The 27817-nt window shown below is 44.6% G+C and overlaps 3 protein-coding genes across 4 annotated transcripts; all 3 read left to right on the top strand.

Annotated features, from left to right (window-relative positions):
* The first annotated feature begins 5091 nt into the window (after nt 1-5091).
* On the top strand, nt 5092-6185 carry LOC136516941 (PRA1 family protein B2-like). Its single transcript, XM_066510443.1, has one exon. It carries the CDS (start codon nt 5216-5218, stop codon nt 5867-5869), a length of 654 nt encoding a protein of 217 aa, XP_066366540.1. The 5' UTR covers nt 5092-5215; the 3' UTR covers nt 5870-6185.
* A 3343-nt stretch (nt 6186-9528) lies between these two features.
* On the top strand, nt 9529-21865 carry LOC136517938 (protein RETICULATA-RELATED 5, chloroplastic-like). The gene is made up of 12 exons (XM_066511593.1): nt 9529-10507; nt 10649-10858; nt 10941-11201; nt 12435-12521; nt 12639-12695; nt 13837-14066; nt 17507-17636; nt 18107-18637; nt 19104-19211; nt 19398-19943; nt 20515-20637; nt 21406-21865. Exons 1-12 carry the CDS (start codon nt 9611-9613, stop codon nt 21574-21576), a joined length of 3351 nt encoding a protein of 1116 aa, XP_066367690.1. The 5' UTR covers nt 9529-9610; the 3' UTR covers nt 21577-21865.
* A 250-nt stretch (nt 21866-22115) lies between these two features.
* LOC136517937 (aldose reductase) lies at nt 22116-26008 on the top strand. Of its 2 annotated transcripts, none has more exons than XM_066511592.1 (9): nt 22116-22518; nt 23281-23331; nt 23424-23497; nt 23595-23682; nt 23942-24139; nt 24268-24339; nt 24494-24553; nt 24660-24836; nt 25541-26008. In XM_066511592.1, exons 1-9 carry the CDS (start codon nt 22378-22380, stop codon nt 25628-25630), a joined length of 951 nt encoding a protein of 316 aa, XP_066367689.1. In that variant the 5' UTR covers nt 22116-22377; the 3' UTR covers nt 25631-26008. The 2 variants fall into 2 exon arrangements, with proteins under 2 accessions (XP_066367689.1, XP_066367688.1); XM_066511591.1 differs by having other exon boundaries at nt 23942-24148; nt 25541-26002.
* The last annotated feature ends 1809 nt before the right edge of the window (nt 26009-27817 follow it).

The following is a 27817-nucleotide window of genomic DNA, read 5'->3' on the forward strand; positions in this document are numbered from 1 at the left end:
ACCACTCCCGCAATCTCAGTCGGACGATGGCTCGACACCATAGAATGGCCGACGGGACCTGAGGTCGCATCAACACCATACTGGCTGGGACAGGGCACGGCGGGGATTACCGGCCACTGTGTTCTGACGCTGTGCCCACGATCAGCGCCCACACTGCACTGTGTCCCGCGATCCCCGCCTCGAAAACAACATCACGCGGACAACTTGGCCTGGGTCATCACCGCCTCTAAGCCAGCGCGCCAAATCAGCCGCCCTCTCGGGGCCTCAGTACTGTACACCAAGGTCTCGGCTATCTCAGGGTTCGTGCCCGCCGAGACCCCTCACTGCGGTGTAGCCTCGGCACCGACCAAGCCTCGGCCTCGTGCATAGTCAGTCTACAGCGGCACGCACGTTCACCGCTGCACCCACTCCGAGGCAGTCCCGGGGCTCCCACGACGCACAAGATCGGATGGGACCAGCACGCCGCCCCAGTGCTCCAAGGATGGACCACTCCGATGACCATGCCGCCACAGGAACAGGCCACAGGGCTCAGACACACCGCCCCTGTTGGCACAACGCCATATAGTCAGCACATGTACTGTCCATGTCCTCCCTTCAACTATAAAAGGAGAGGACTTGGGCCACTTAGGAGAGGGGAGAACACCTTGTAACACACACGCATACACATCCCAGCCGCCTGAGAGCAACGTCTCAAGCAGCCCACACGACACCTCGCCGAGACTTGGGACTAGCTCCCTCTCTCACCTACTTGTAACCCCCTACTACAAGCACTTCGGTGCAAGGAATACAAGATCGATCTCTCAGACTGGATGTAGGGCACCGATTGCCTGAACCAGTATAAATCTTGTGTCTCTTTGCATCACCATCCGGGATTAGGGGCACGCAGTTCAAATTCACTAGTTGGTTGAGGATCCCCCGGTCCGAAACACCGACACAAACACCTCGGGCCTTGATTTTGACGCTGAAGAGGATGACCACCCAGAGGCCATAAACGACCAAGGAGCGACCTCGCTTGTGTGAAACGATTTGATGGTATGATCCACTACCCCTGCTCTCATTGACACGTAAATACAAACATGCCCTCCAACTTGTTTTAAGAATCATTTCTTAACCCACAAAACTTGAGTGCCTATTGGATCCTAGATTCCTTTCAGGAGCCTATTTGACATGGCTTCCTGCACGTCCGGCTCCTCTTACACCATCAACTATATCTACACTGTTTACATGAGTCATTTTTCTCTCTTTTCGTAAAATGAACATTGAACGAGAAAAAGCTTCGATTTGTGGCTTGTCCAGTATAGTTCCAAATATGTAACTATGTATCTAGCCATAACGTATATCTAGGTACATAGCAAAAGTTACGCACTTAGAAAACCAGCACGGCTTACAATTAACCGAATAGAGTACTTCCAATTTAAACCATTAAGTCTCATAAACTAATAAATGGCTCTCATAATATAAGCACAGTAAAATTTTGTCACGACATATAATAAAGTTTTATTTAATTTAATTTAAAATACAAAGGAAAAGGAACAAACATCGTTCCGAACGCAAAACATTAACTGAGCCAACTGGGCCCATACTACAATTAGCCCATCTCAAAGAGTGTCAACCTGACCAGGTCCACACCACTAGCAGCGGATCAAACGATTCTAAAAAAGAGAGTAAATTGCACTCACCATACAACAACTATCCAAATGAGTGCATGTTAGTCCAACATATTGTAATTTGTCTAATTTAATACAACATCTATCTAGGTGGGTGCATTTTTTTATTAAACATACCTGTATTACTGGATAAGGAAAACATACAAAGACGCATACGAATACAGATACGTACGAGGAGGATACATGAACAGCTGTCCCAACCAACTTACACAAAGGCCCATAACAAAAGTACAAATTACATTGAGGCCCCTGGACCCTATGATTCCCAAAATAGCCAGAAGTCTCCATCGACCGCCGCCATCGATCCACATGTCGCCGTCGTCGAAGAAGACGCCATGATCACCCCAGATCTGGAGGAGCCCCATCGCATAAATGCTTTGAAGCGAGCCACAGTAGACACCCGACGTCGAGGCTAGGATGAAAACGTCGATGAAGGAGCATCGGCCGAGGACACACCCTGAACTCCTCCGACCATGGACTGATGCCCACCGTCGACTCGCTCCGTGGGAAGCTCGAGCTCGATCCACTCTCCAGCTAGCCAAAACGCCCACGGCTATCGGTGTACCCTTGACGATGCGCGCCGCTGGCACCACCACCTCCACGAGGCAACAAAACCGCACAACGCGTGGACTCCTGTACCCGAGCTGGCGAAGCCAGACTCCACCTCCACACACTCATCGCCGGCACCGGAGAAGAGCGCCACCGAGACAGAGGAGAGTACGAGAGGACCTTATTCCTAGACAACGGCGCCGCCGAAAACCCTAACCTAGATCTACTAGTACTGAACCCTCCGATCGACGAGAGTCCTGCGGTCTTCACCACCTTGCAAAGGCCCGAAGGCCATCGGAGGCGAGGAAGACTGTCGGCTCCTCGGCGGAGACCAAAACGCACGGGTTCGCCTCTCTCAATTGTAGCTACGACGAGAGAGTTCGAGACGGAAGGTAGGTGGGTGCATGTTGGTCCAACATCTTGTAATCTATTTAATTTGGTGCAAGAACTTGGCTCATTGGTGCATATACGGTCCAAGCATTGTAACGACGTGTCTTTCTACACTCTACTATTGTTGGAAGCTATACCATAGCACGCACTTGAATCGTTTACTATATTATGATACCATGTGAATCTGGCCAAACATAAAATCTGCCATTGATTTCATAAATATGAAAAATACCAAACCGCTCTTTTTTCTTTCTATACTATAATATTGTTTTCATCTGTTTTCACCCCTACCCATGGTCATTCATGGCTCGTTAAAGTTGATGTGGGTTGTCCATCGTGGAGGTAGAGCTGCAACATCTATTTATGGGTACGCATTCGGTTAACCAAACCGATCTGTTTGGTTCTTCGGTTTTATTCGAAATTCGGTATACTGGGTTTTTCCTTTCTATACTATAATACTGGTTTTTGGAGGTTTGTTTGTTCAAAAGGATAGGTAGTGAGCACTTGGTTTCCCTTAAGCTTACTAGTTTGTGTCCCTCTTAATAGTATGACTTTTCTATACTCAAATTCAAAATAGAAATTTAAAGTAAGCCTTCAATCGCCAATAGGCCGTAACAATTTGAATTTAGGGGGGGTCTCCTTGTGTTGTCGTGCACCAACTTATGCTTATAATATCTGCACATCTCACAAATATCTTTACCCTTAATTGTACTAACATCAATGTGCTAAAACCCACTAGGGCCTAGATGCACTTTCAACCGTGGCTCCCTAAAAACTTGATCGTCTGGCACACCCGAACAAATGTCGTGGCGTGGCTCAGTTCGTGCACCTTCACGGCTCAACTCGGCAGCAGTACACGTGCGTTGTGGCGTGCCCTTCAACTTTTTAATAGGAACACACATAGTTCACATATTTGAGTTGAGTCAACCTTTAGTCAAAATCGCATATGAGACTAAAATATATTGTACTATAACATTCACATGGGCTAAGATTTATTTGATTTCGTTGAAAATGGACCAAGCCTAAATTAAATCCAATGTGAGATCAAGCTTGCTTGCAAATGAGTCACTATCCCAGCGATTCCAGCTAAGTGTTGGATGAGCTTGAGCACACTATGATGCAGTAGCTCCCAATGATATTGAACACATGTGTTTGGACTGTATATGCACCAATAAGCCAAGTTCTTGCATCTAATTAAATAGGCTACAAAATGTTGGACCAATATACACAAATCTAGATAGTTGCCGCATTAAATTGAACAAATTACAAGATGTTCGACTAACATGCACCCACCTCAATAGTTTTACACTAGAGCAGCCGACCAAACACATAATAAAGGCACTGTTTGGTTGCTCTTCCTAAAAACTTTAGGAGCTAAAATCTAAATAAAATTTGCCTAAAGAACCAAACATCCCTCCTAAAAGCTCCTAAAAACTTTAGGAGCTCCACCCTCTCCTAAAAGCTCCTAAAGTTTATCCTAGACCTAGGGTACCCTTCCCAACCGCACGCTCCCCCACATCTCGATCGCCCCGCCCCGCTCCCTCCCTCCTCCACGCCGGCGCCCGCCGCCCCCGCTCCCTCGCGCTCGTCGGATTCGCGCGCCCCACCACCCCGTCCTTCCGCTCGTGGGGCTGGAGGACGAGGCCTTGGTGGGTGGGGCCGGAGGCCGAGGCGGCGGTGGCGGGCACATGTAGCAGCCGCCATTTGGGCGTAGGGAGGGCCGAGGCGCCACGTCCTACAGTGCCGGTGACCCTCCCCGCGGCGGGACCAACGTCGGCGGCGGCGGCCGCCATCCCTCATGGAGCCGGTGAGGGGGAGGCTTGAGCGAAGAAGCAAGAGGTCAGGGGGAGTGAGGGGGGAGGCGGATCCGGGTAGCGCGGGTGTGGATCCGGCGACGGCGGCGGCGGATGACGTTGCCGGAAGAAGCGGCGGCGACGGGGGAACGTGTGTGAGGCGTGGCTGTGGCATTTGAGAAGTGGGGAGGAGACTGGAGGGAAAAGAGTGGCGTGCAGAGCTGAGGGAGAAAGAGAGTAGCGCCAGGGGTAATTGGGGAGGGTATCACGGTCCTTTACCGCTGCATTTATTGTCTTTAGTCAATTTTAGAAGGTAAAACCAAATACTCTTTTAGAAGATTTTAGAAGATACGGGCCCAAAATATAGCTTTGCGGTTTCTATGACTAACATGTGCACCCGTGTTATACATAGGCCTACTGTCACAGGCACAGAACCAAGCAAGCATGTATAGTCCAATGTGACAGCCCGACTAGGGCCGTGTTTAGTTCATGAAATTTTTTTGTGAAATAGTATTATAGCATTTTCGTTGTTATTTGGTAATTAGTGTCTAATTAGGCTTAAAAGATTCGTCTCGTAAATTTTGTCTAAACTGTGTAATTAATTTTATTTTTTATTTATATCTACAGATTCGATGTGACGAAAAATCTTTGAAAAACAGGCACCAGGCAACCACGGAAACAGGCAGGCAACATCTTTTCCTGAAGACAAAAACCGCAAAACAACACAGCACCAGCCACCAGCAACAGCAGCGAGGTTTCCCCCAATTCCCCATCTCCCGTAGCAGAGCACGCGCTTCCTTCTGAATCCCGGTCGCCATGGCCTCCGCACCGACGCCGCCGCCCCTCCTCCCGGTGACCAACCCCGTCCCCGGATCGTCCCCGGCCGCCGCCGGAGGCCCCGATGCGCCGATCGCTACGCCGGCCTTCCGGCTCTTCCTGAGCCGGTTCTCCGACTCGGCGCGGCGCTCGCTGTCCGATCGCCGGCCGTGGGGGGAGCTCCTCGACCGTTCGGCGTTCTCGAAGCCGGACTCCCTCTCCGACGCCACCTCCCGCCTGCGCCGCAACCTCGCCTACTTCCGCGTCAACTACGCCGCCGTGGTCGCCTTCGCGCTGGGGGCCTCGCTCCTGGCGCACCCCTTCTCGCTCCTCATCCTCCTGGGCCTCCTCGCCGCCTGGTGCTTCCTCTACCTCTTCCGCGCCTCCGACCAGCCTGTCGTCCTCTTGGGCCGGACCTTCTCCGACCGCGAGACGCTGCTGGGGCTCGTCGGCGCGTCCTTCGTCCTGCTCTTCTTCACCTCCGTCGCGTCGCTCATCATCTCCGGTCTGCTCGTCGGCGGGGCCCTCGTCGCGGCGCACGGCGCGTTCCGGGTGCCCGAGGACCTCTTCCTCGACGAGCCCAACGCGGCCCCCGGCAACAGCGCGGCCCAAGGGCTGCTATCATTCCTTGGCGGACCCGGATCTGGGGTTTGAGGCGGCGGACGGCAAGATCTGGTAGGGGTCTTGGGCTCGACAAGTTCGTATTAAGCTAGAAATTGTGTGGATCTAGTCTTGTAGCAGTAGCTTATTGCTTCCCCTGTTCCTCTTCGTGTGTACCTACGGATCTACTCGCTTAGTGCTGGCTTCTGCGAAGATCAGCAAATTTATCGAGATTTTACCCTATGGTTGAGTTTAGTGCCAAGTATTCGAGTACTGAGTTTGTGGTGTCAGATTTTCAATATGTATTGTATCTTCATTCGCACAAAGTGATAAAACGTTAATATGCTTCACTCGTTCAGTTGTTCCATTAGTATTTCTTTGTGCTACTTGATATATGCTTGTGCAAACTTATGACAATTTCTGACCATGAGTGCTGAGGAGTGGCATGTGGTATGATATATGTTGCTGGATGCTGTATGTCTTCGCTTTAAAATCATGCTGGAGTATGATAAATTGTTTGATCATCTACTATTGCTTGAACTTTGTCTTGTTAACTGCTGATGTTGTCTGAAATAAGATTTTAAGCAAGAATGGACAATCAGTTCCATAATATTTTTGTGATAGTCAGGGTTTTTTTTTAATGTAGAATCCCGCTATCAGACAAATAAACACTGGTGTGGCAATCATTTTGAGGTGGTCTTTTATTGTTTCAGACCACTATATCAGATTTTGATGTATTGAAATTTTAAGATCAAGGCGAGGAAGATAATAAACTGTTACTGGGATTGGACCAGTTGCTGGTTTCCAGCTGATGTCCTGCAAATTGTTTCTGAAATTTGGTTATAGCCTTACACTGTTGTTGTCGTCTTATGTTTACTCTCACCGGAGATATCCAGGAAACTTTTGACAGATGGTTTATGAAATTATGAGCTGTATATTATCTTTTGTTTATTCTCATTGGAGTATGAACTTGCTAACTTTACTTGGTAGTGTCCTTTATTTTTTTTAGGGCTTAAGAGATGGATCAGTAGTGCATTACTCAGTTTTTTTATGACCAGTTTATCTTTTGCCCATAGCAATTGACGAACAGTTCTAGTTGATCTAAACTTATCTCCAAGTAACAGATTTCTTGTTTCTGAAAAAAATACATCCCAGAGTTTATCAACTAACACTTTGGTGCCAAGAACCATTGCTTTGGTGAGATTGGAGTTTCTACTGAATTTGCATGGCGGATTGTCTCACTGTCGGCCTCCAGATATATCAAGGTGGTCTGTATTTTTCGTGTTGACTATGCAGGATATGTGTCTTGACTGCTTTGCTTAGATGGGACTGGCTGCGTGGTAGTATCTTGCTAACAATATTTTGTTAAGTTTGCTGCTGAAAATCCTACTACCCGGTGCAAGTAATTAATCTGCGACACATTGATATGATTTGTCTAATATTTAACGCAAGATGCAAATTGGCACAGGTTTGCAGCAGCACTGTCTTGTGATGTTTTTCTATAGTCAACACATTTTTTTTTTGTGTCGTCGCCCGAAGTGAGATCGCTGATGTTGATATCCACCTATTTTTTCGTCCACTTCCCCTAGCTACTTGACGTTGGAAAGTTTTTTTTTTTGTATCTCGTATGAACTCATAATCCATACTCAGACGATTTAGGACTCACATCTAATGACGATGAATAAGGAATCTAATTCTAATACAATATTGATTTACGCTCTACGTATCTCGTATGTAAACAAAATTCATGACTGTTCGTATGAGGTAGAATAACTCACAGCTCATATCTGGCGATGACATGCGCCTTATTCGTTTGGGATTTTTTTTATAAACCGTACTTTTTCAGCCAACGAACAATATTTTTCTCTCGTACCAAATCAGCCAACAGTACTTCCAGTCATAGCTTGTCAAACAAACCCAAACGAACGGGGCAATAGAGTCTAGTCTTCTCCGTAGCAGGGTTAGCCCATTATTAAAGAGTCCAAATTTGTTCAAATTTTTTTTGCCCAGCTCAGTCACCCACTCGGAAAGTTCCCTCCGCCCGTTTTTCCTGTGCCAAACGTTACGTCGGTAAGTCCGTGGCTTTTTTGTTTTTTGTTTTTACCGTTTGCCCTTTCTGGCTTTCCCACGTTTGGGTTCTGTGACTTTTTTTCGTTTTTATTTTATGCCTCCGGTTTGTTCTTATAAATATAAATTCTAAATATAGTATTATGGGTCGTTAACTCTTGATTCTTCTTCAATAAAAAATAGATATTCTTAAAGTTGTTGATGTAATTTTGATAAAAAATAAAACTTATGATTATTAGAAGATGGACCAGTCAATGGTCCAACTAGTCGAATCATGCACCGGAATGTTCAGCATTCCGTTCCAATCTATCCATGCTGTACGCGTATATAGTGCAATCCTTGATGACTGTCACGTGGAAATGGACAGACCAATTTTTGGCATTACGACAACTAATTCCTTATCAATTTTAATCAAATATTAGAATTCACAAAAATAGCCACGAAAACTCGATGTCTAACTGACCAACACAAGGACACGAAAATTAAAGTTTACGAGTTATGTGTCATACAATGAAAGAAAAATATACTACCTCCGTCTCCAAAAGAATGCAATTCTAGCATAGTGTAATATTTTAGTATCTTAAGTTTGATCAATTATAGATAAAAAAGTATTCATATTTATGATACTAAATAAATACCATTAGATTAATTATAAAATATATTTTCATAATAAATTAATTTAAAGACATAATTATGAATATTATTCACTAAAAATTTGGTCAAAGGTGAACTACTTTTTGTGGCACGCAACCCATAGTTGCATTCTTTCTAGGACGGAGGTAGTATATCCATACTGTGTTCTAATTCGATACAAACTTCAAAGGACAATGTCATATTGTTGCCAATATTAATTTATATTATGGATGTCACAGTCATCATAAAATTAGTTATACTTTTAAAATTTTATTTATATAAAGGAAAAACATAAATAAATATATAGATATATATAACATTCTTGTTATCATTTCGCATTAACGTTTGATAGTTTTTTCTTCGGTTGCAACGCACGGGCATATACGCCAGTATAATCTTAAAGAGCGCAACGATTCTTCTATGTGTGTTTTTTCACTTCCCACGACACCTTTGTGCCTCTCATTGTGTGGTCTCGGACCTAGATTCGTGACACATACTCATACAAGTTAGATCGCTTAGGTTTGTACGTCCAACGACGGTAATATATATTGGAACATGATCCTTATATAAATATCTGAGTCACAAGTCATCAAGTGATTGTGCAACAAAGTGTACGTTCTATTGTAACGCATAGGCACGTTTGTTAGTATTATATTAATTAATTAAGTATCAATAAATTCATTATCAGATGTATTTTATAATATATCTATTTATACTATTTTTAAAAATTTTAACCTACGACGAGGTAGTACTATTTAACTCGAGGCTGGAGGCCTCACCTCTTAAAACGGTGTCCCCTCTTTAACCGGCGACGAGGCTGGAGGCGGGACATGCGACACCATCCACCTCGCCGCTTCCTCCTTCCTTTCGTCCATTGACAGTCTGTTCATTTGGCTGTGGCTTGTCGTAGACGATCGTAAATTTCTAATCAAAATAGTATTTTTCTCTCGTACAAATCAGCCAGCGGTGCTTCACGAGCAAATCCAGCCAAACGACTATGAGTCGACCGATCGATTGTTCGCGGCCTCCCCTAGTCAGATCCCACTCAATCGCAAGCGGCCAGGCCCAAACCCTACCCACCCCTCTCAACCAGCGATGATGGCAGCGGAGCCCTCGCCGTCGGTTCCCTCCACCGCCGCTGACGACCTCGAAACCCTCGCCCTCGACTCATCCTCGTCGTCCGCCGCCGCTACCGCGTCCGCCTCCACCGACCCCCTCCTCCGGCCACCTACCTCCCCGACCACCGCCGCGAGTGACGATCCCTTCGTCATCGACGACTTCCTCGACGAGGACGACTTCTCCACCGCCCCGTCGCCCAGCGTCGCCCGCCCGCCGCGCGCAGCCCGCGGCGATGCGGCGTCCCCGGTGTTCGCCAAAATCACCGTATCCGATCCCAAGAAGCACGCGGAGCCCAGCGGCGCTGGTGCCGCCGGTGTGATCCCGGGGTCCGGCAGCTACTTCTCTTACCTCATCACCACCCGTCTTGCTGGCGGCGGCGGGGAGGTCCGCGTGCGGCGGCGCTTCCGCGACGTGGTGGCCCTAGCGGACCGCCTTGCCGCAGCCCACCGCGGCCTCTTCGTCCCGGCCCGGCCTGACAAGAGCGTCCTCGAGGGGCAGGTCATACAGCGCCACGACTTCGTGAGCCAGCGGTGCGCTGCGCTCCAGCGCTACCTCTGCCGCCTTGCCGCGCACCCCATCGTCGGCCAGAGCCCTGATCTCCGCAAGTTCCTCACGGAGCCTGGTGCCATCCCCGCCTTTCAGGGTGAGGCCCCACGGTACTGGACTACCACTGTGAATGCTGCTGCTCCACTGGTGCCGACGAAAGCTGGGAGGAACTTGTTTGGGATGTTTAAGGGTCTCAAGCAGACGGTGGTGAATGGTCTGGTTGCAACAAAGCCTCCACCCGTGGAAAAGGAGACAGACACGGAGTTCCTGGCGCACAAGGCTAGGTTTGAGGACTTACAGCAGCAGCTCACCACAACATCGCAGCAGGTATTGGTCAACTCACAGATCTTGTGAAATAGCTCAGTTGCATGTATTGGCCCTCAGGTCCTCAAGATGCTTCCCCTTTTGCAGACATAATACAAAATTGCTATGGCCAATCCTTTAACTTTGTATTTTATATATACGCAGGCGGAAGCGCTTGTTAAAACCCAAGATGATCTTAGAGAAACCACAGGTCACTTGGGAATGACATTGATTAAGCTGGCAAAATTTGAAAGAGAGCAGGCAACATGTAATTCCCTAAGAAGACGGTCTGGTGAAATCCATAATTTTGCAAATTCTGTTTTGAAGATGAGCCGGTCACAGATAAAATTAAACTCTGAAATTGTGAAACACCTGGTATGATTGTGGACTCAATACTGGGAAAATGTATCTTTTACTGGAATTATCTGACTCACTAACATTGTTTATGGCTTTGCAGGGTAGTATCGATGAATACTTGGAGATGATGATATCAGTTCATCATGCATTTACAGATCGCTCTAATGCTTTACATTACGTACAAAGTCTGTCAGCAGATTTGTTTTCCTTGCACACCAGGGCAGGGAGACTTGAATCTTCATCAGCAAGAGATATGGGGCATGAGTGGTCAACATATCAGAAAGTAGAGGGGTTGAAAGAAACAATAAGATCAGCGGAAGCAGCCAAAAGTGATGCAGTTAGAGAATATGAAAGCATTAAGGTAAGTTGCCTGAAAAAATGTGAATAATAATATTTTCCATCGAAAAAACTTAAGGAGCATGAACTTACCTGGGAAAATTACCTAAACATACACCTCATGGTTTTCGGTGCCGAAAAAGAAACGTGCACCTCTTAATTTTTAGTGTTGCAAGTTGAGCCATGCTTTACTCTTGACATCAAATTAGCACATCTAGCAAAATCAGTATGACATGATTAAATGTTGTTCTTATGATTAAATTTATATGCACAGATCAATAGGGATTAGAATAACAGACACCATGAGGCACAATTCTATTTGAAAAAAAAAACCCAGATAGGAACAGACAGACATCCCCTTAGGGGAAAAGAAACCCCGAAGAAACCTTGAATCTCAGTCTGACAGATCAATACCAAATCCAAGGCAAGAAGTAATGTAGGAGACGTGGCTGCTGGGTATCCATGAACTCGTCAATTGTTTCTTGCTCTAGTGCTCCTTGCTGTCACCAGTTGTTTGTTCTCACACACCTCATTGGTTAATTCTCATCATCTGATTCCCTAGAAGATTAGAACCTGGGTTCCATGAGAATCGCACATGGAGAGGCTTCCTTGTGTGAGGTCTGTGTGCTGTGGTGGGGGCGTGGGGCCTTGTGTGCCAGCATCAGTGCACACATGAAGGGTGAGGTTATGGAGACTGGCAATCTTGGAAGAGGCAGTGGAGATGGGTGAGGGCTGGCCCAGAACGTCGAGTGTCCAAGGAGACAGGACAATGACCAGAGATGGGGATCCCTCCCCACAACCTTATTCTTATGGGTCTGCCCCTTATCTCAATGGGCAAAGAATTTTTTCCCCATCCCTGGCCCATACTACCAGGTGTGGATTTGGGTAATGGGTATGGGTATCAACGACAACGGAACAATGCTATAGGCCTTCCAGTTTTATTTTTAATTTTGCAGTTCTATTTTACGAAAGCCTAGAAACTAGAAGGGTGCCTAGGGATGCTGTATCCAAATGGAGTGGTATTGAGCTCTCCCCCCCCCTCTTTTAGCTTGAGTATATGTTATGAGGTTATTTGACTGATTCTGAGAACAGTAGGATGTTTCATCAAGTCATATAGTTACAGCAAACTCTGATATATCATCAAGTCATATTTGTGAAGAGTTCAGTGTTTGTGTAGAAAGTTATAATGCTCTAGGGATGGTAGGTGCCACTATGGCTGTTACTGAAATTTGAAACCTTATTGCCTTTAACAATGCAGGAAAACAACAAGATTGAAATAAAAAGATTTGACAAGGAAAGACGCCAGGATTTCATCGAGATGCTGAAAGGTTTTGTGGTAACTCAGGTAAGAGTGTTACGTGTCCAGCAAAGAAAGCCACTTTGAATATTTACATTATACATTTGCTGACAAAAGGGAAAGAATCGTGGTACATAATGTTTTCCTCTTCAATTGTTTATGCAGGTGACTTATTCAGATCATTTTGCTAATATGTGGACAAAGGTAACAGAGGAAACAGAAGTATATGCAAACAGGAGCAACTGATATACGTATAGGGAGTGTAGAGTAGTTGATTTTGATCAATTTAATTTGCTCCAACATCCAGCGACACAACCATTCTTATTCTTCCCCAGTTTTGCCACATTGGGGCCCCGCCGTTCGCTTGGAAGAATTTGGAGGAATTTGTGAGAGGAAAACACTATTCCGGATAAAAAAATAGAAGCGGATCGGGTTTAAGGACACGCGAACGGGGCCTGGGTTGGTTGTAATGCCACATGAGTTATGTGTGAGAACCATACTTAAGATTTTTCTCTGTGATAACTAACAGTTAATGTCCATGACCTATTATCACGTCACATGCAGTACTTATCCTGTTGTGTTCCTAATTTCCTGTGCACTAATGCACGTGTATCTTGGTTGGCATAATGCAAATGGAGAATGAAGCAGCTTTTCAGGTTTCACTGTTTCAGTTTTTCACATTTTGCTGGTTGGTGGATGCTGACAGGGCAGTCCAGCAGAGCTTGTGGCTGTCGTCTTTTCTTATCCACACATCCTTGGCAATCTGCATGGAGTACTACCACCTGTCAAGAATTGGCGTTGAAAATGATGAGATCGCTCGGACGTTTCACATGAAACCTTACGAATTTGCTTCTCTCTCTAGTGTCGTTCCTCCCTGTGAATCGATTCGCAGTTTATCCAAGAGACCACGACATCCACGCCCAGCGATTTGGAGTTCTTTGCTCTCGCGATCAGCATAGCTCCAAGCAGACCGCCAGCAATGCTGTCGCACGCCCCATCTCCGAGTCCAGCCGCCCCCTTCAAACCGCGCCCCTCATCTGCCGGCTCCCGCCTCGGTGCCAAACATCTCACGGCCACCACCGCCGCCGCCTCAACCCGCCGCAGCGTGTCCGCCTCCGCCACCTCCCGCCGCGGCTTCCTCCTCTTCGTTCCCACGCTCGCCGCCGCATCCGCCGTCCTCCGCCCGCTCCCCTCCGCCGCCACTGAGGCCGATGACGCCGAAACCCCGGCTCCACATCCATCGCCCACCGAAGAGCCCCTCTCCCCGCAGCCCGCCGCGGAGGCGGAGGCGGAGACGAAGCCTGAGCCCGACGAGTCGGCCATGTCGAGGGTGTACGACGCGACGGTCCTCGGGGAGCCGGAGGCGTTGGCAGGGGACGCGCGGGGGCGGGTGTGGGAGAAGCTGGCGGCCGCGAGGGTGGTGTACCTCGGCGAGGCCGAGCTCCAGCCCGACCCCGACGACCGCGTGGTCGAGCTCGAGATCGTCAGGGGCCTCGCGGGCCGCTGCGCCGACGCTGGGAGGGGCCTGGCGCTCGCGCTCGAGGCGTTCCCCTGCGACCTACAGCAGCAGCTCGACCAGTTCATGGACGGCAGGTGCGGTGCTGTTCTCCTCCTGCGGTTTACTTTATACAGTAGCTTTATTTGTTAGGCTGCCGGCCGGAGTTCGATTCCCACGGGAAGCGAATTTCTGGTCTCGACCCAAAAAAATCCCCTCGCTGTGCACGCGAGCCTGGTGACTGCGTCGGCTACGGTGCGCCTTCTGGTTGCGTCCGGCCTGATGATCTGTCCCGGTTCACTTGGCCCTTCGGGGTATGTGCAAGGGTTTGGGGGTTTTCTCAAGCAGGGTCATACGGTCCCTTCCTATGACATTGCCGTGAGAGCGGTTCTTCCCTCACCGGTCGAGTTTTAAATTGTGGGAAAATCAGCTCTGCTGTTGTAGCCTTGGTTTCATACAGTCTCCAAAAATTATTGTGGCACCCCATGTCAAGAATTGGTTCCTCGTGGCATTACTGTCCATCAATTTGAATTCAGTCTCGATTTGCATTCAAATTTTCCCAGTCAGGATTTGTTCTCCAATACCACTAAAGAAAACCAGTTACCACTCCCGCGAGGATTTTTTTCTCTCTCAAACACACAGGAAAACTGCGTATCCTTGTATTAATAGTGAAATAAAGAAAATAAAACACTCAGGAGAAGAGTGGGTTACAGCTTAGTTTTAGAGAAGTGTACAAACACTAGTAAGGAAAACACGACAAAAAAAGGGGTTCTTTAAAGTTCAAACGACTCCTTAACCCGACCTAGACCAAGAAATTCCCAAAGTTTCAGGTCCTCCAAGAACAGGCGCCTTGCATTTTGGACTGAAGGAAGAGCACCCTCAAAGACACACAAGTTTCTTTGTCTCCATAAGGTCCAAGCTCCTAAAATGACAGTGCTGTTGAAACCCTTTCTCTGTGAAGCATCAACCAGTCTGCTGACCTTCCTCCACTAATCCGCAAATTCCGCTCATTTTGTCTAGGAACCAATAGGATTTAACACGAATGCCAAAACTGATGGGCAAAAACACAAGAAGTAAGAATGTGCTGGACAATTCCATCTTCCTGATCACACAGAACACAGTCATCAGGGTGTGGAAGACCTCTTCTTGCTAACCTATCTGCAGTCCAACATTTATTTTTAATGGCAAGCCAAATGAACACTTTGCGTTTAGACAGGACCCAAGATTTCCACACTCGCTATGTATCCGATTTGAAAGAGAATGAGCCGCTTGCCTCATGCTTCCATATATGTCGATCCTGATCCATGGACAATTCAATGTCTCCTAGGATATTCCATAACTGCAAAAATTGAGACAATTCGTCCTGGGAAAGCCCACATTTTATATCTCTTACCCAGTCATGGTTAGCAAGGGCCTGTGCAGCTGTTGTGGTATTGATGCATTTGTTTGGGGCACAAGCTACCACCATGGGAGCAAGATCAACCAAGGCATGACCATGTAGATGTTAAGTATAATAGTAAGGGTATTACTGTAATTTCCTACTCCCTTCATTCCAAATTACAAGACGTTTTGGCTTTTCTGGATACATAGCTTTTACTATGTATTTAGATATACACTATGTCTATATACATAGTAAAAGCAATATATCTAAAAAAAAGCTAAAACGTCTTACAATTTGGAAACCCTAAACTAGTGTCTCTCATGCACTCTCTATATATACAGTCCCCATTGGGCCTCAATGCATTTATCAAAAAAAAAGAGAGAGGGGGGGGGGGGGGGGGGGGGGGGGGGGGGCTAGATCTAAACCTGGAGCTTTGATACCATGTTGCGAATAATGGAGACTGAATTGGATAATAGTATTGAGGCCCAATAGGGACTATATATATAGAGTATATGAGAGATACAAGAGGGAAACCCTAAACTAGGAGATTACACTAATACCCTTACTATTATACCTTAATAGTAGCCAACGATCGGACCAGAAGAAACTGTTTTCACCATTTCCAATCAGAGAGATTACTGAAATGGGAAACATGGTCTCACTTGAGGCTAAATTGGAATGTCCAACCCATGCTAGGTCAGTCCACACTGGTTATCCTCAACCACAACCATCTCATCTGCAAAGCTTAAGTCATAATATTTTAGATTTAAGATCCCCAGGTTACCGAGATCAATTGGTCTATTTACATTCTCCCAAGCCACCAAGCAGCACCCACCGTTAACTTCTTTTCTCCCCTTTCATAGGAAAGGTCTCCTGATTTTACTATGGCCTTGATCACCCATTTAGGTACATTCATGGCGACTAACAAATAGATAGGGATAGCTGAGAAAGCAAAATGAACCATAGTAGTCCTTCCAACCAGGGAGGCGGTCTGCAATCTTTTCTAGTTTTCTATGGGCATTAAGTCACTTTTCCTGAAATTTTTATTCAGAATTGGAAACCCCAAATGGGTGCAAGAAAATTCAGAAGTAGGGTAATGTGAAGTATCTCCTACCACTTCCAAAGCTACCTTCATCATACCTGATAGGGATCACAAAGCTTTTCTGCAAATTAGTGTGTAGACCCGAAGCTTAATCAAGAACCATTTTGGTGATATGTAATTCCTATTTCACTGGCTGTATGAATATGGCAACACCGTTTCCATATAAAGAGACCCGTTCTCCATATCTCCAGCAGAATGGTTAGATAAGGGTTGGAGAAAACCCTCCTCACCGGCCTTTTTGACCAATAAACCATTAAGCACATCTATAGCTAATATGAAAAGCACTGGCGATAATGGATTGGCTTGCCTAAGCCCCTGCTGATGATTAATGGATTCGCCAGGTTCACCATTCAAAATAATTCTTGCTGATGAGGTTGTGAGGAGATTTGAAATCAAGTTACACCAGAGCCAACCGAAGCCCAAATAATGCAACAATTCCAACAAGAAAGACCATGAAAATGAGTCAAATGCTTTTGAAATATCCAACTTTAGGAATAGGCTAGGAACCTTTCTCCGGTGTAACAACTTGATAGTTTGCTGAACCATCATATAATTATCATGAATACACTTATACACCTCCCACGGATGAAAGCATTTTGATTGGATGAGATCAGAGAGTTGAGACGGGGAGCAAGCCTGTTAGCCAAAATCTTGGCCACCAGTTTAAAAAAACTATGAACCGACAGCCTGTTCGCTTGGTCATAAACGATCGTGGATTATAATTCAGAACAATATTTTTCTCTCACACCAAACCAGCCAGCAGTAATAATCCACGATCGTTTCAGCCGAAACGAACAGGCTGCAAATTGATGGGTATGTAATCGCCCCCATTGATAGCATTGAAACCATTATTGTAACAAGCATAAATTGTATGTTTGCTGCCTCATTAATAGTGTGGTCTTTTATGATGAAAAAGGGATAGTATTCTTTGCACCTCATGGTTAGCTGAAGCTAATTGGATGTTGGCGAACAATTATATTCTATAAGGGAAAATGTATTTTAAGTAAGAACTTGACTCCTTTCAACAAATGTTGACAACCTTATGCTTTATTTAGGATTGATGGCAGAATCTTAAAGTTATACACCTCGCACTGGTCACAGGATCTATGGCAGCAGTATGAACCTCTTCTAAATTACTGTCATGATACTGGAATTAAGCTTATTGCTTGTGGAACGCCACTGGAGGTGATTGCTAGCTACTTAACTTTTACAGTCAATAAGCTAGTATGTGAATAATGTGGACAACCCTTTTTTATCAATAGCATACAGCACCAGTGATTCAAGTCTTGAAATGCTTGATTCCTGGCAAAGTTTTTCCAGTATATCTTGAAAGATGACGCTATATGTTTTGTTATATATTTTTCATTCTACATAACCTGATACCGTCTCTCTGCAGGTTTCTACACAGAGCTGCTTAGCAGGCATGCCATCAGCATGGTTCTAGTATATAGAAAAGTCCGTGCAAACTAGTGAAAAAACCTTGTTTTGCACACTTAAGATACAGTTTCTGTTATAGTGTTATGACTCATCACTCATGATGTGTATTCTGCTGAATGTGCATGTTACTGTTCTATACTTTGTTTTAGGCATTTATGCTTCAAATGCCAATTTTCGTTAGTCAACTTGGTAGAATATAAGGTCTCTTTCTTGAGCAGGTGAAAAGAACTGTCCAAGCAGATGGGATTAGAGCTCTCAAAAAAGCAGAAAGAGAAGCATATGCCCCTCCAGCAGGCTCAGGATTCATCTCTGGTTTCATGTTTGGCTCGGGACGGTCATTGATAGACAAGATCTCATCAATGGATGACTCTCTGTTTGGCCCTACCTCATATCTATCAGAACAGGCAAGAGTAGTTGATGATTATACCATTTCCCAGGTTATTACGAGAGAACTTAGTGATGGAGATCTTTCACGGTTGCTAATTGTTGTGACGGGTGCAAGCCATGTTATGTACGGGCCACGAGGAAGTGGTGTTCCTGGGAGAATATCTAAAAAGGTGCCAAAGAAAGACCAAGTTGTGGTACTACTTGATCCTGAAAGACAGGTTATAAGGAGGGAAGGTGAAGTCCCTGTTGCTGATTTCTTATGGTATTCAGCGGCTAAACCTTGCACTAGAAATTGTTTTGACCGTGCTGAAATTGCTCGAGTGATGAATGCTGCTGGTAGGAGGCCTGAAGCTTTACCTCAGGTTTGCTGCTTGATCTTTCTTCCGGCCCATTGCAAACTAAGTTTCTGTTTCCATGAAGCTTTAAAATTTCTTGTTGTCATAGATGCTAGCCTTTTATTTTGATAACATAAGAAGGGTCAAGGAATACTGACCATGATTCAGGAAGAAAATCAATAGGTTGCATGCAATATTTTGTGTACATTCCTATTAGGTTTTTCATTGGTCACTTGTATCCAGGATTAGGTCATCAATCTGTGCTGGGAACCAGTAGAAGGCAGGCCCTAAATATGCTTTGAGATCATGCCTTAAAAAAAGTGTCTAATAAAATGTAGCTTATTATTAATACAATAAAATCTTTCTCCTTACAATATAAATGCTTTTAATCATTGCAATAAGATTTTTCTTCTGTTCGTAAAATTTTTCTATACTTGGTAGCAGCATATATTATTGAGTTTGACCAATTGAACTCTTGCACCGAACATTGCAGGATCTTCAGAAAGGACTAGATCTTGGTGTAGTTTCTCCTGAAATATTGCAGAACTTTTTTGACCTCGAGAAATACCCTGTTATGACAGAACTGATTCATCGATTTCAAGTAAGATTATTACACCATTTTCACTTTACTACTCAGTCATCTCTCCTATCAATTTGATTGGTTGAGGTTTCTGAACACTCCTTGCTGCATACACTTCTCTTGATTATAAACCGAATAATTATTGGAAGCTAGTGATGTCTAAACATGGCTTAGACTGAATTTTGTTTTTAAAATCAACTTCTACAGGGTTTCAGAGAAAGGTTGTTGGCAGACCCTAAATTCCTTCAAAGATTAGCCATTGAAGAGGCCATATCAATATCAACCACTCTACTAGCACAGTATGAAAGGCGGAAAGGAAGGTTCTTTGAAGAAATTGACTATGTCCTCACAGATACTATTAGAGGATCTGTTGTTGATTTCTTTACAGTGTGGCTTCCTGCTCCTACTATTTCAGTCCTTCAGTATGCTGATGATGGTTCTGGTCAGAGTTTGGAGTTTGTCAAAGGCCTTTTAGGATCATTGCCAGATAATGCATTCCAAAAGAACATCTTGGGCCAGGATTGGAGTATCAAGCAAAGAATTGCAGCAGTATTGGTTGGTGGTTTGAAACTTGCCAGTGTTGGTTTCATTTCTAGTGTTGGGGCCGGGGTTTCCTCAGATCTCGTCTATGCTGCCCGAGGAATAGTGAAACCTTCAGAAAATGTAGAAACAGGAAGGAAGAGAGCTCCTATATGGAAGTCAGCAGCCGTTTATAGTTGCTTTCTTGGAACATCAGCAAATTTGCGGTATCAGGTAGTTTACGGAAATAACCAACTTTTGACTTGAAGACGTAGGTTCTATTTTTGGTTTCTATTATATTTTTTTCTAATCTCTTTCTACCTGAATGGTATTGACATTGTACTGATTTTTCTTAACGATTAGCAATGATATTAGGTACTTCATACAAGTAATTTTACGGTTTAACTCTTTAAATTTATTCCTTAGAAGCATGGCATGTTCAGCATTTTCAAACAAGACCCAGATTTTTGCCAATTTTTATGTGATCCCAGCTCCTTTTGGTTCAACCATGGGATGTCTGCCCCTCATTTTTTTAAAACTTTGATTTACAAGATTGTGCTGTTGAGGCCATGGTTCAAGACTTCACCTTTTTTTTGAAAAAAAAATGCAATCTCTCTTACATATTCTCAATTTATTTGCAGTTCAACTATGGCATATATCTAGGAACAGGTCAAAAGGCCATGTCATGAAAATTTGATCTGTTTCCACTTTCCAGATCATGGGAATAAATTTAGTTTGCAATTATATGTCACAGTAGTTTTGTTTTCACAGTGTATCTGAATTTTCTTTTCTAACTGTGTTGAAGATTATTGCTGGTCTAGTGGAGTATCGACTAGGAGAGAGCCTGGTGACATACTACAACCAACCTCTTATTGCTGGTTTGTTGTCATTTGTAGCTAGGACACTGAACTCATACTGGGGAACACAGGTTGGACTTTTTCCCGTTTCCTTTGTTCTATGTTGAGTATGTTTTAGCAGTCCTTTCAAGTTTTTTATAGTAAACAATCATGATTTTTAAGATATGAGAAACTTGCAAAGAGTAAGGTTGTTAAATCTTCCCGCATTATGATTAATGTACTTTTGCCGGTTTGCTTATCATTTTACCTTCATGCACATAGAACAAGTGTAGATAATGTTCTAATTTTTTATGCAGTTCCTGTTCACCATATGCCCATATTTCTAACACTTACCACTTAAAAATTAAGATGTGACTTTAGTGGAAAAAGAAACAAAATGACAAATATTTGGAAAGGAAAACCAACTTCCTAAGCACTGACTTGTTTGGACTTAAAGGTAGTCCTGCTGCTTGCTCAATTTTCTTTGGAACATTTTCTGATATTCTATAAGGCAATTGTCATCAGCTCATTGTAATCAAATTTACACCCTTGAAGGAAATTTCTGTTCATGTGTTATCATACTTCCTTAATATGCAAAACGCTTCTATGCAAAGGTTATCAGTTGTCCAACTAATCGCGATTAGTCACAACTAGTCTGGCTTATCAGTGCCATGGCGATCAGTTATGCACTATGATGGTTATTTGTGATTAATTGGGATGATCGTGCCACGGTGACTAGGGTCGATCAGACGATTTGAAAACATTTGCAATCTTAATGCTTTACACAAGTTAGTAGTGCTACCACATAGCAGTGTATTTTCTCTGTCCAAAGTCCTCACTGCCTATTCTTTTTACTGCAGCAATGGGTTGATCTTGCGCGGTACACTGGGTTACAGAAAAGTGAGGAAAAGCCTCCTTCTGCTGAGGCCACTATGCCACCTGATTCAGCACACTTGGAGGGTTGTACGACTGAAGGACATAATTTTGATGACAGCAGCATTAACACCAACGAATCGACTGGTCCGAGCTAGTGATTTGATTACTTCACGGTGGCTGTGGATCACATGGCCTATGTTTCATAGACAGTGAAAGTGGCCACCTTCTATGAGATTGAGCCCTGATCTTGGGATCACAAGGAGTGGAAATTTGAGGAAATATTTTTTTAGAAAAGGAGGTTTCCCCCGCTTTACTGAATTTGAGGAAATATTAGTCACAAAAATTTGTTTATTTTCTTTTTCAGCGTTACCACCAGAGTGCACATACTGTTCTCATTTCTATTACTAGAGTAAATATTGTTTGTACCATGTACATCTGTAAGAACTCCTGCAGCCCCTAAAGGATGTGCAGCAATGAGGGCTGTAACTTGTAGCATTACATGCTCTTAATTCTGGTTTAGGTTGAATATAATGGCGATACCAGAAAGTTTGACAGTATAGTTCTCTAAAGGAAGGTTGGCAGGTCCGGCTGTTGCAAACGCCAAACGGTTCTCTCTAGAGCCAGATGTTTCAGAGAGTGAGCAAGTTATCCTCGTCATCTTCCGGAGAAATATGGTAGGTAAGATGGTTTCTTTCTCGAAGAACTTCTTTGTTTCATACTTTATTGTGTCACTGGCCAGCTATGGGCTCTGGCATGTTCGTCCAGTGCACTCGTGCTCCGTGCATAAGACGTCAGGCTGTGATGGCTAGCCATGTGTCCATGGATACTAATGTACGTGGCATCTATTCCTGGAGCTGTCTGCATATATATATATAGGGAGTGCACTCATCTCACTTCTGTGCAACAAGCAACTTTTTCAAGAAGATAGGAGAAGGGAATTATACTGAGGTTTAAGAATGGCGAGTGCACAGGCAATGGGGCAAGGAGAACAAGATCACTTTGTTCTGAAGAGCGGACACACCATTCCAGCTGTTGGTCTAGGCACTTGGAGGGCCGGCTCAGATACCGCTCACTCTGTTCAGACAGCCATCACCGAGGTATAGCTGCATGCGTCTCCTATTTACCCAAACTTTATGACTAACATATTTAGGAAAAGGATTAAATTATTAAATAGAGCACATGATTCTAGTTACCCGTAAGGCTGTAAACAGTGCGTAGCATAGTGTCCCACGGTCAGAACAAGCACGATGAGCTGTAAATTTGTGGAATTCTGATTTTAGTCACAAAGTTTGTGTTAATCATCGTTAAATCTTGTCTGCATCTTCTGTATTTGAGTATAGAATTACATCCTTTTGCTGTGGGTCTGGGACTTAAGTAAACAAAGATTAATCCACTTCATTCAGTCCTGATTCATGCTAGACAGAGAGTAGTGACTCATGGGCAGCAGTGCCCAAGTTACCGTCTTACCCATCGATGTGGTAAAGCAATAATTTGCTCAGACTTTGCCAGAGGGCAGAAATTGAAAATCGTACATAGTATCTGCAGACTGAAGGTCTTTATTTAGATGGAGGTGAACAGCCTAAAAGCCTTCACTGTTGTAGACTTGTAGCACTAGCTTGTACCTGAAGGATTTGCCATACTAGTCCGGTGTATAACCTGAATTCCGCAGAGCCTGCTTTTAATTCAGCGATGACAGCTTGGTCGTTTGGCTGTGGCTTGTCGTAAACGATCGCAAATTTCCAGCCGGAACAGTATTTTTCTCTCACACAAACCAGCCAGCAGTACTTCTTCACGAATCAGCAACGATATGAACCAGCCAACCGAACAGGCCGGAAATCTGAATGTCTGGTTACCTGTAGGCTGGATATAGGCATGTGGATACAGCTGCTCAATACAGAGTAGAAAAAGAGGTACACATCAAAATAAAATCATAATCATGTTTCTGTATTAACCTTCCTAGTAGCAGGTGATAGTATGTCATAAAATAACCTCTGTCAATCAGGTCGGTGGAGGACTTAAAGCTGCAATGGAGGGTGGGATCAACAGGAAAGATTTGTTTGTAACGTCGAAGTTATGGTACTTATATGCAGAATTTATATGTTGTGCTGAATACCTAAATATCAGTAAATATTACTCCAATATGCGAAATTTGATCAATATTTGACTGCTTCAGGTGCACAGAGTTGGCTCCTGATAAGGTTCGGCCAGCACTTCAGAAAACACTCAAGGATTTACAGCTGGATTACCTGGATCTCTACCTTGTAAGAAACCAAAACCAATGATTTAGTTATTGTTTCAACTTTCTTACTGTTATCTCAATTTTTGTAAGCTGAGGGACAGATTAATACTTATAGCTTCCAAGTTCTTCTAAGGTTATTGTAGCTACAGGTTCAGCTTACACTAGCCTGCTTGCCCTGTTATCTAAGCAGTGATTTGAAATTAAGCCCTTTTTATACTAAAATGCAATATGTTCTTTCTGATAGAACCATTATGCTTACATTGACAAATGAACGCACGCAGATCCATTGGCCCTTCAGACTAAAAGATGGGGCGCACATGCCCCCAGAAGCTGGGGAAGTGCTGGAATTCGACATGGAAGGAGTGTGGAGGGAAATGGAAAGCCTTGTGAAAGATGGGCTAGTTAAGGATATAGGTGTTTGCAATTACACAGTCACCAAGCTCAACCGTCTGTTGCGGTCAGCAAATGTTCCACCAGCAGTATGCCAGGTTTTGAGCTATTCAGGATTGATCAATAGCTATAAGCCTACAACATGTTGAACAGTTGAAGTCACCAAATTGAACTCGAGTTAACCGAATTATCCTTTTCTTGACATTGTTCAATACAGATGGAAATGCACCCTGGTTGGAAGAACGACAAGATTTTTGAGGCCTGCAAGAAGCATGGGATTCATGTTACTGTAAGATTTCTTCTGGAAATCAGATAGGACAAAGTGATCTCACTAATATTATATGTATCTTCGAAATAAAATCAGCAATTCTCTATCTTAGCATATTTTGATATAAAAACAAAAGGCACTTACCTTCTTGTATACTCTTTTTGTTGCTTTCCAGGCTTACTCTCCACTGGGTTCTTCAGAGAAGAACCTAGCACATGACCCCGTTGTCGAAAAGGTTCCTTCGCTAATTTAACGAACAACACTCGTATAGTATTTCAGTTAAACCCAAGCTCCTAAACTACATTTGGTTTCTAGGTCTCACCCGAAACATTTAACCACAGATAGCCAACAAACTGAACAAGACCCCAGGGCAGGTGCTCATCAAGTGGGCTCTCCAAAGGGGAACAAGCGTTATTCCCAAATCAACCAAGGACGAAAGAATCAAAGAGAACATCCAGGTTTTTGGATGGGAGATCCCTGAGGAGGACTTCAAGGTCTTGCGCAGCATCAAAGATGAGGTGAGGGCTGGCATGACTTTTGGTTTAGCATTAACTTAGCATGACTTAGGGGGTGTTTGTTTTCCTGGACTAAATTTTAGTCCATGTCACATCGGACGTTCGGATGCTATTTAGGAGAACTAAATATGAGTTAATTATAAAACTAATTACACAGATGGAGACTAATTTACGAGACGAATTTATTAAGCCTAATTAATCCGCCATTAGCACATATTTACTGTAGCACAGCATTGTCAAATCATGGACTAATTAGGCTTAAAAAATTCGTCTTGCAAATTAGCCACAATCTGTGCAATTAGTTATTTTTTTCTTCTATATTTAATACTTCATGCATGTGTCCAAATATCCGATGGGACATGGACTAAAATTTTCCTGCAGGAACCAAACACCCCCTTAGTTATCAGTATGTCCTATAGGTTATACAGCTGAGAGAAAACGGTCACTTCACTACTACTGAAAATCTGCTTATCTGATTTGGTAGACTTCTCGGCATCAACTGAGCTTTGTTTATTGCCACTTTAGCACTAAATGAAGAGACCCCAACAATCTGTGCAGTCTAGTGAGATAATGCCATTTTTCACTCAAAAAAGAATGAGTGTCCAGGTCGATGCACAGAGAATCGTTTGATCCGTTTACTGCAGCAGCAAGTAGTACTCTCGTTTTTTTAGAGAACCGATAGTGAACCGTTTTTGCCTGATCTGCAGAAGCGCGTGCTGACCGGAGAGGAGCTCTTCGTGAACAAGACCCACGGGCCGTACAAGAGCGCATCTGAGGTCTGGGACCACGAGGACTGAGCTGAGCTGCCGTGCCGCCGGATCCATCCACCTGATGAACCAAAATAAAGGATTCCGACGCCGATGCGCGACAGCGCAAAGCAGCACTTTCACCTGTCACCTCCCGTGCTTCGTGAAAGCAGCAGCTTCGCGCATGAAAGATGCAAAAGAGTGCGTGCAAGACCCTCCTGTACTGTACCATAAACTGAATAAAAAAAGCGCTGCAGTTTGCCGTTGTGTTTTCCTACGTGCTTCCTTTGCTCGGGCCTCGTTTAGACTGAGGTTAGAAAACAGTATTGGGCACTGTAGCACTTTCGTTTGTATTTGATAATTATTGTTTAATTATGGCCTAACTAGGCTCAAAAGATTCGTCTCGTAATTTACAATCAAACTGTGTAATTAGTTATTTTTTTATCTACATTTAATACTCCATGTATATATCCAAAGATTTGATGTGATGGAGAGAGAGTGAAAAAACTTGCAATCTAAACAAGGCCTGATTATTGCCTTACCAACGACATGCTGCTGTTGTTGGTGTTGGTGAGATTGCAAAGCACGCTGCTGTTGGAGTTGGTGTTGGTGCTGCAGGCTACGGCGGCGTGGGATGGGGATCCACATCTCATGCAAAATTGCAAATTGCAATCTGCACGATGCAAACCAACCATTTGGACCACTGAGAAAACGTTTTAACAAACCGTATCTTGGTACTAGTACCACTATTCATCTGCAGAAATAGCAGGGCACGCATGACTCTGGATCGACAGGAGATTCCGGCGGCGGCAGTATGGCGCCCGAAAGGACGGGACCGTATGCACGGACATTTTCTACGAGTGTTCAGGTACGGTGGGGAATTTTGTAACGACGGCGCGCACATGGCGTCCCGGGTGGGGCCAGGAGGCCAGTGACACAAGCACACAACGCCTGACATGCCAGGCAGCCAGACCGGCAGTCCGGCACGGCCCAGGTTGGCCGTGCTGTGTGGGCCCAGGAAGGGCTCTCAGTCTCAGTCTCAGTGAAGCCCGAATAGAATAATGGGATGGGACTATGGGAGGGTCTGGCCGGCCCAAATGTTAGCGCACAGCGGATTGCGACCGTACTGTTTCGGCCAACTCACGACAAATCAACATCAACATCATCGACTGTTTTTCCAGCGAGCCGAACAGAGCCCGGATCTGGTGGGCGTACGCCGAGGAGGCAGGTGCCGCCGTGGTCAGTCTCACACCCAGATGCTGCGAGTGCTTTCGTCGCTCCTCCCTTGGTGCCTTGCCGTCGTGCGGGCGTCTGTGCACGTCGAGCTGGTTGAACCGCGCACACCGGCTCCTGTTTGCACATGCACGGATCGCAGCAGATCTTGCCGAACACGGGGCTCAACTTCACCACGTACAGTAGTGTTGGCAGCTGATGAGAGGCTTGAGACCTACAGTACTCCAGATCATGGATATGGATATTGTATAAAAACCTATTTCTTTTATATTAATTTTGTGGCTAAATATTTCAAATTTGGGATGTATTGCTTGCAGTTTTAACAATGACTTATGAGCTATTTTATTCTATATTTTAATAGAAGAGAGAAAAACTAGCTCTTATCCAGAGCTAATCTTATACACACATGTTAAGATTAGGTGAGGTTGTCATGTGGTCTAATCATACAATGAGCTATTGCTAAAAGTTTTAAAGAGATTGTATAATAGTAGCTAATAACTAGCTCTTAATATGTTCCGGATGCTCGTATATGCACGCGCTAGGCACCACTTCCATAGTCAAGTAGGCACACCTTTTACCATTTCTGGGAAACACATATCTAGGAATCTGGGATAATATCATGGTACACCATGTGGCGGGACACCACCACGATGTGATCCCATGACTAAACTTTAGTACTTATCACGTCATATATATGTTTATATGCACTAGTAGAGAACAGACCTTTCATCCGAGGCCAAAATGAGCTCTAGTCCCGGCATTTTTTGCGCCCGGGACTAGAGAGACCTTTAGTCCCGGTTGGTGTCTCCAACCGGGACTAAAGGTCCCTGCCCAACGGCTACTGCGCTCGGCACAGTGGCAGGGAACCTTTAGTCCCGGTTGGTGCCAACCGGGACTAAAGGTGGACCTTTACTCTCGGTTGGAGCCACCAACCGGGACTAAAAGTCCTCCAACCTTTAGTCCCGATTGGTAACACCAACCGGGACTAAAGGGTGACATTTTAGT

The sequence above is a fragment of the Miscanthus floridulus genome, chromosome 17 (assembly GCF_019320115.1).
Source record: "Miscanthus floridulus cultivar M001 chromosome 17, ASM1932011v1, whole genome shotgun sequence".
In the NCBI taxonomy this organism is placed as follows: domain Eukaryota; kingdom Viridiplantae; phylum Streptophyta; class Magnoliopsida; order Poales; family Poaceae; genus Miscanthus; species Miscanthus floridulus.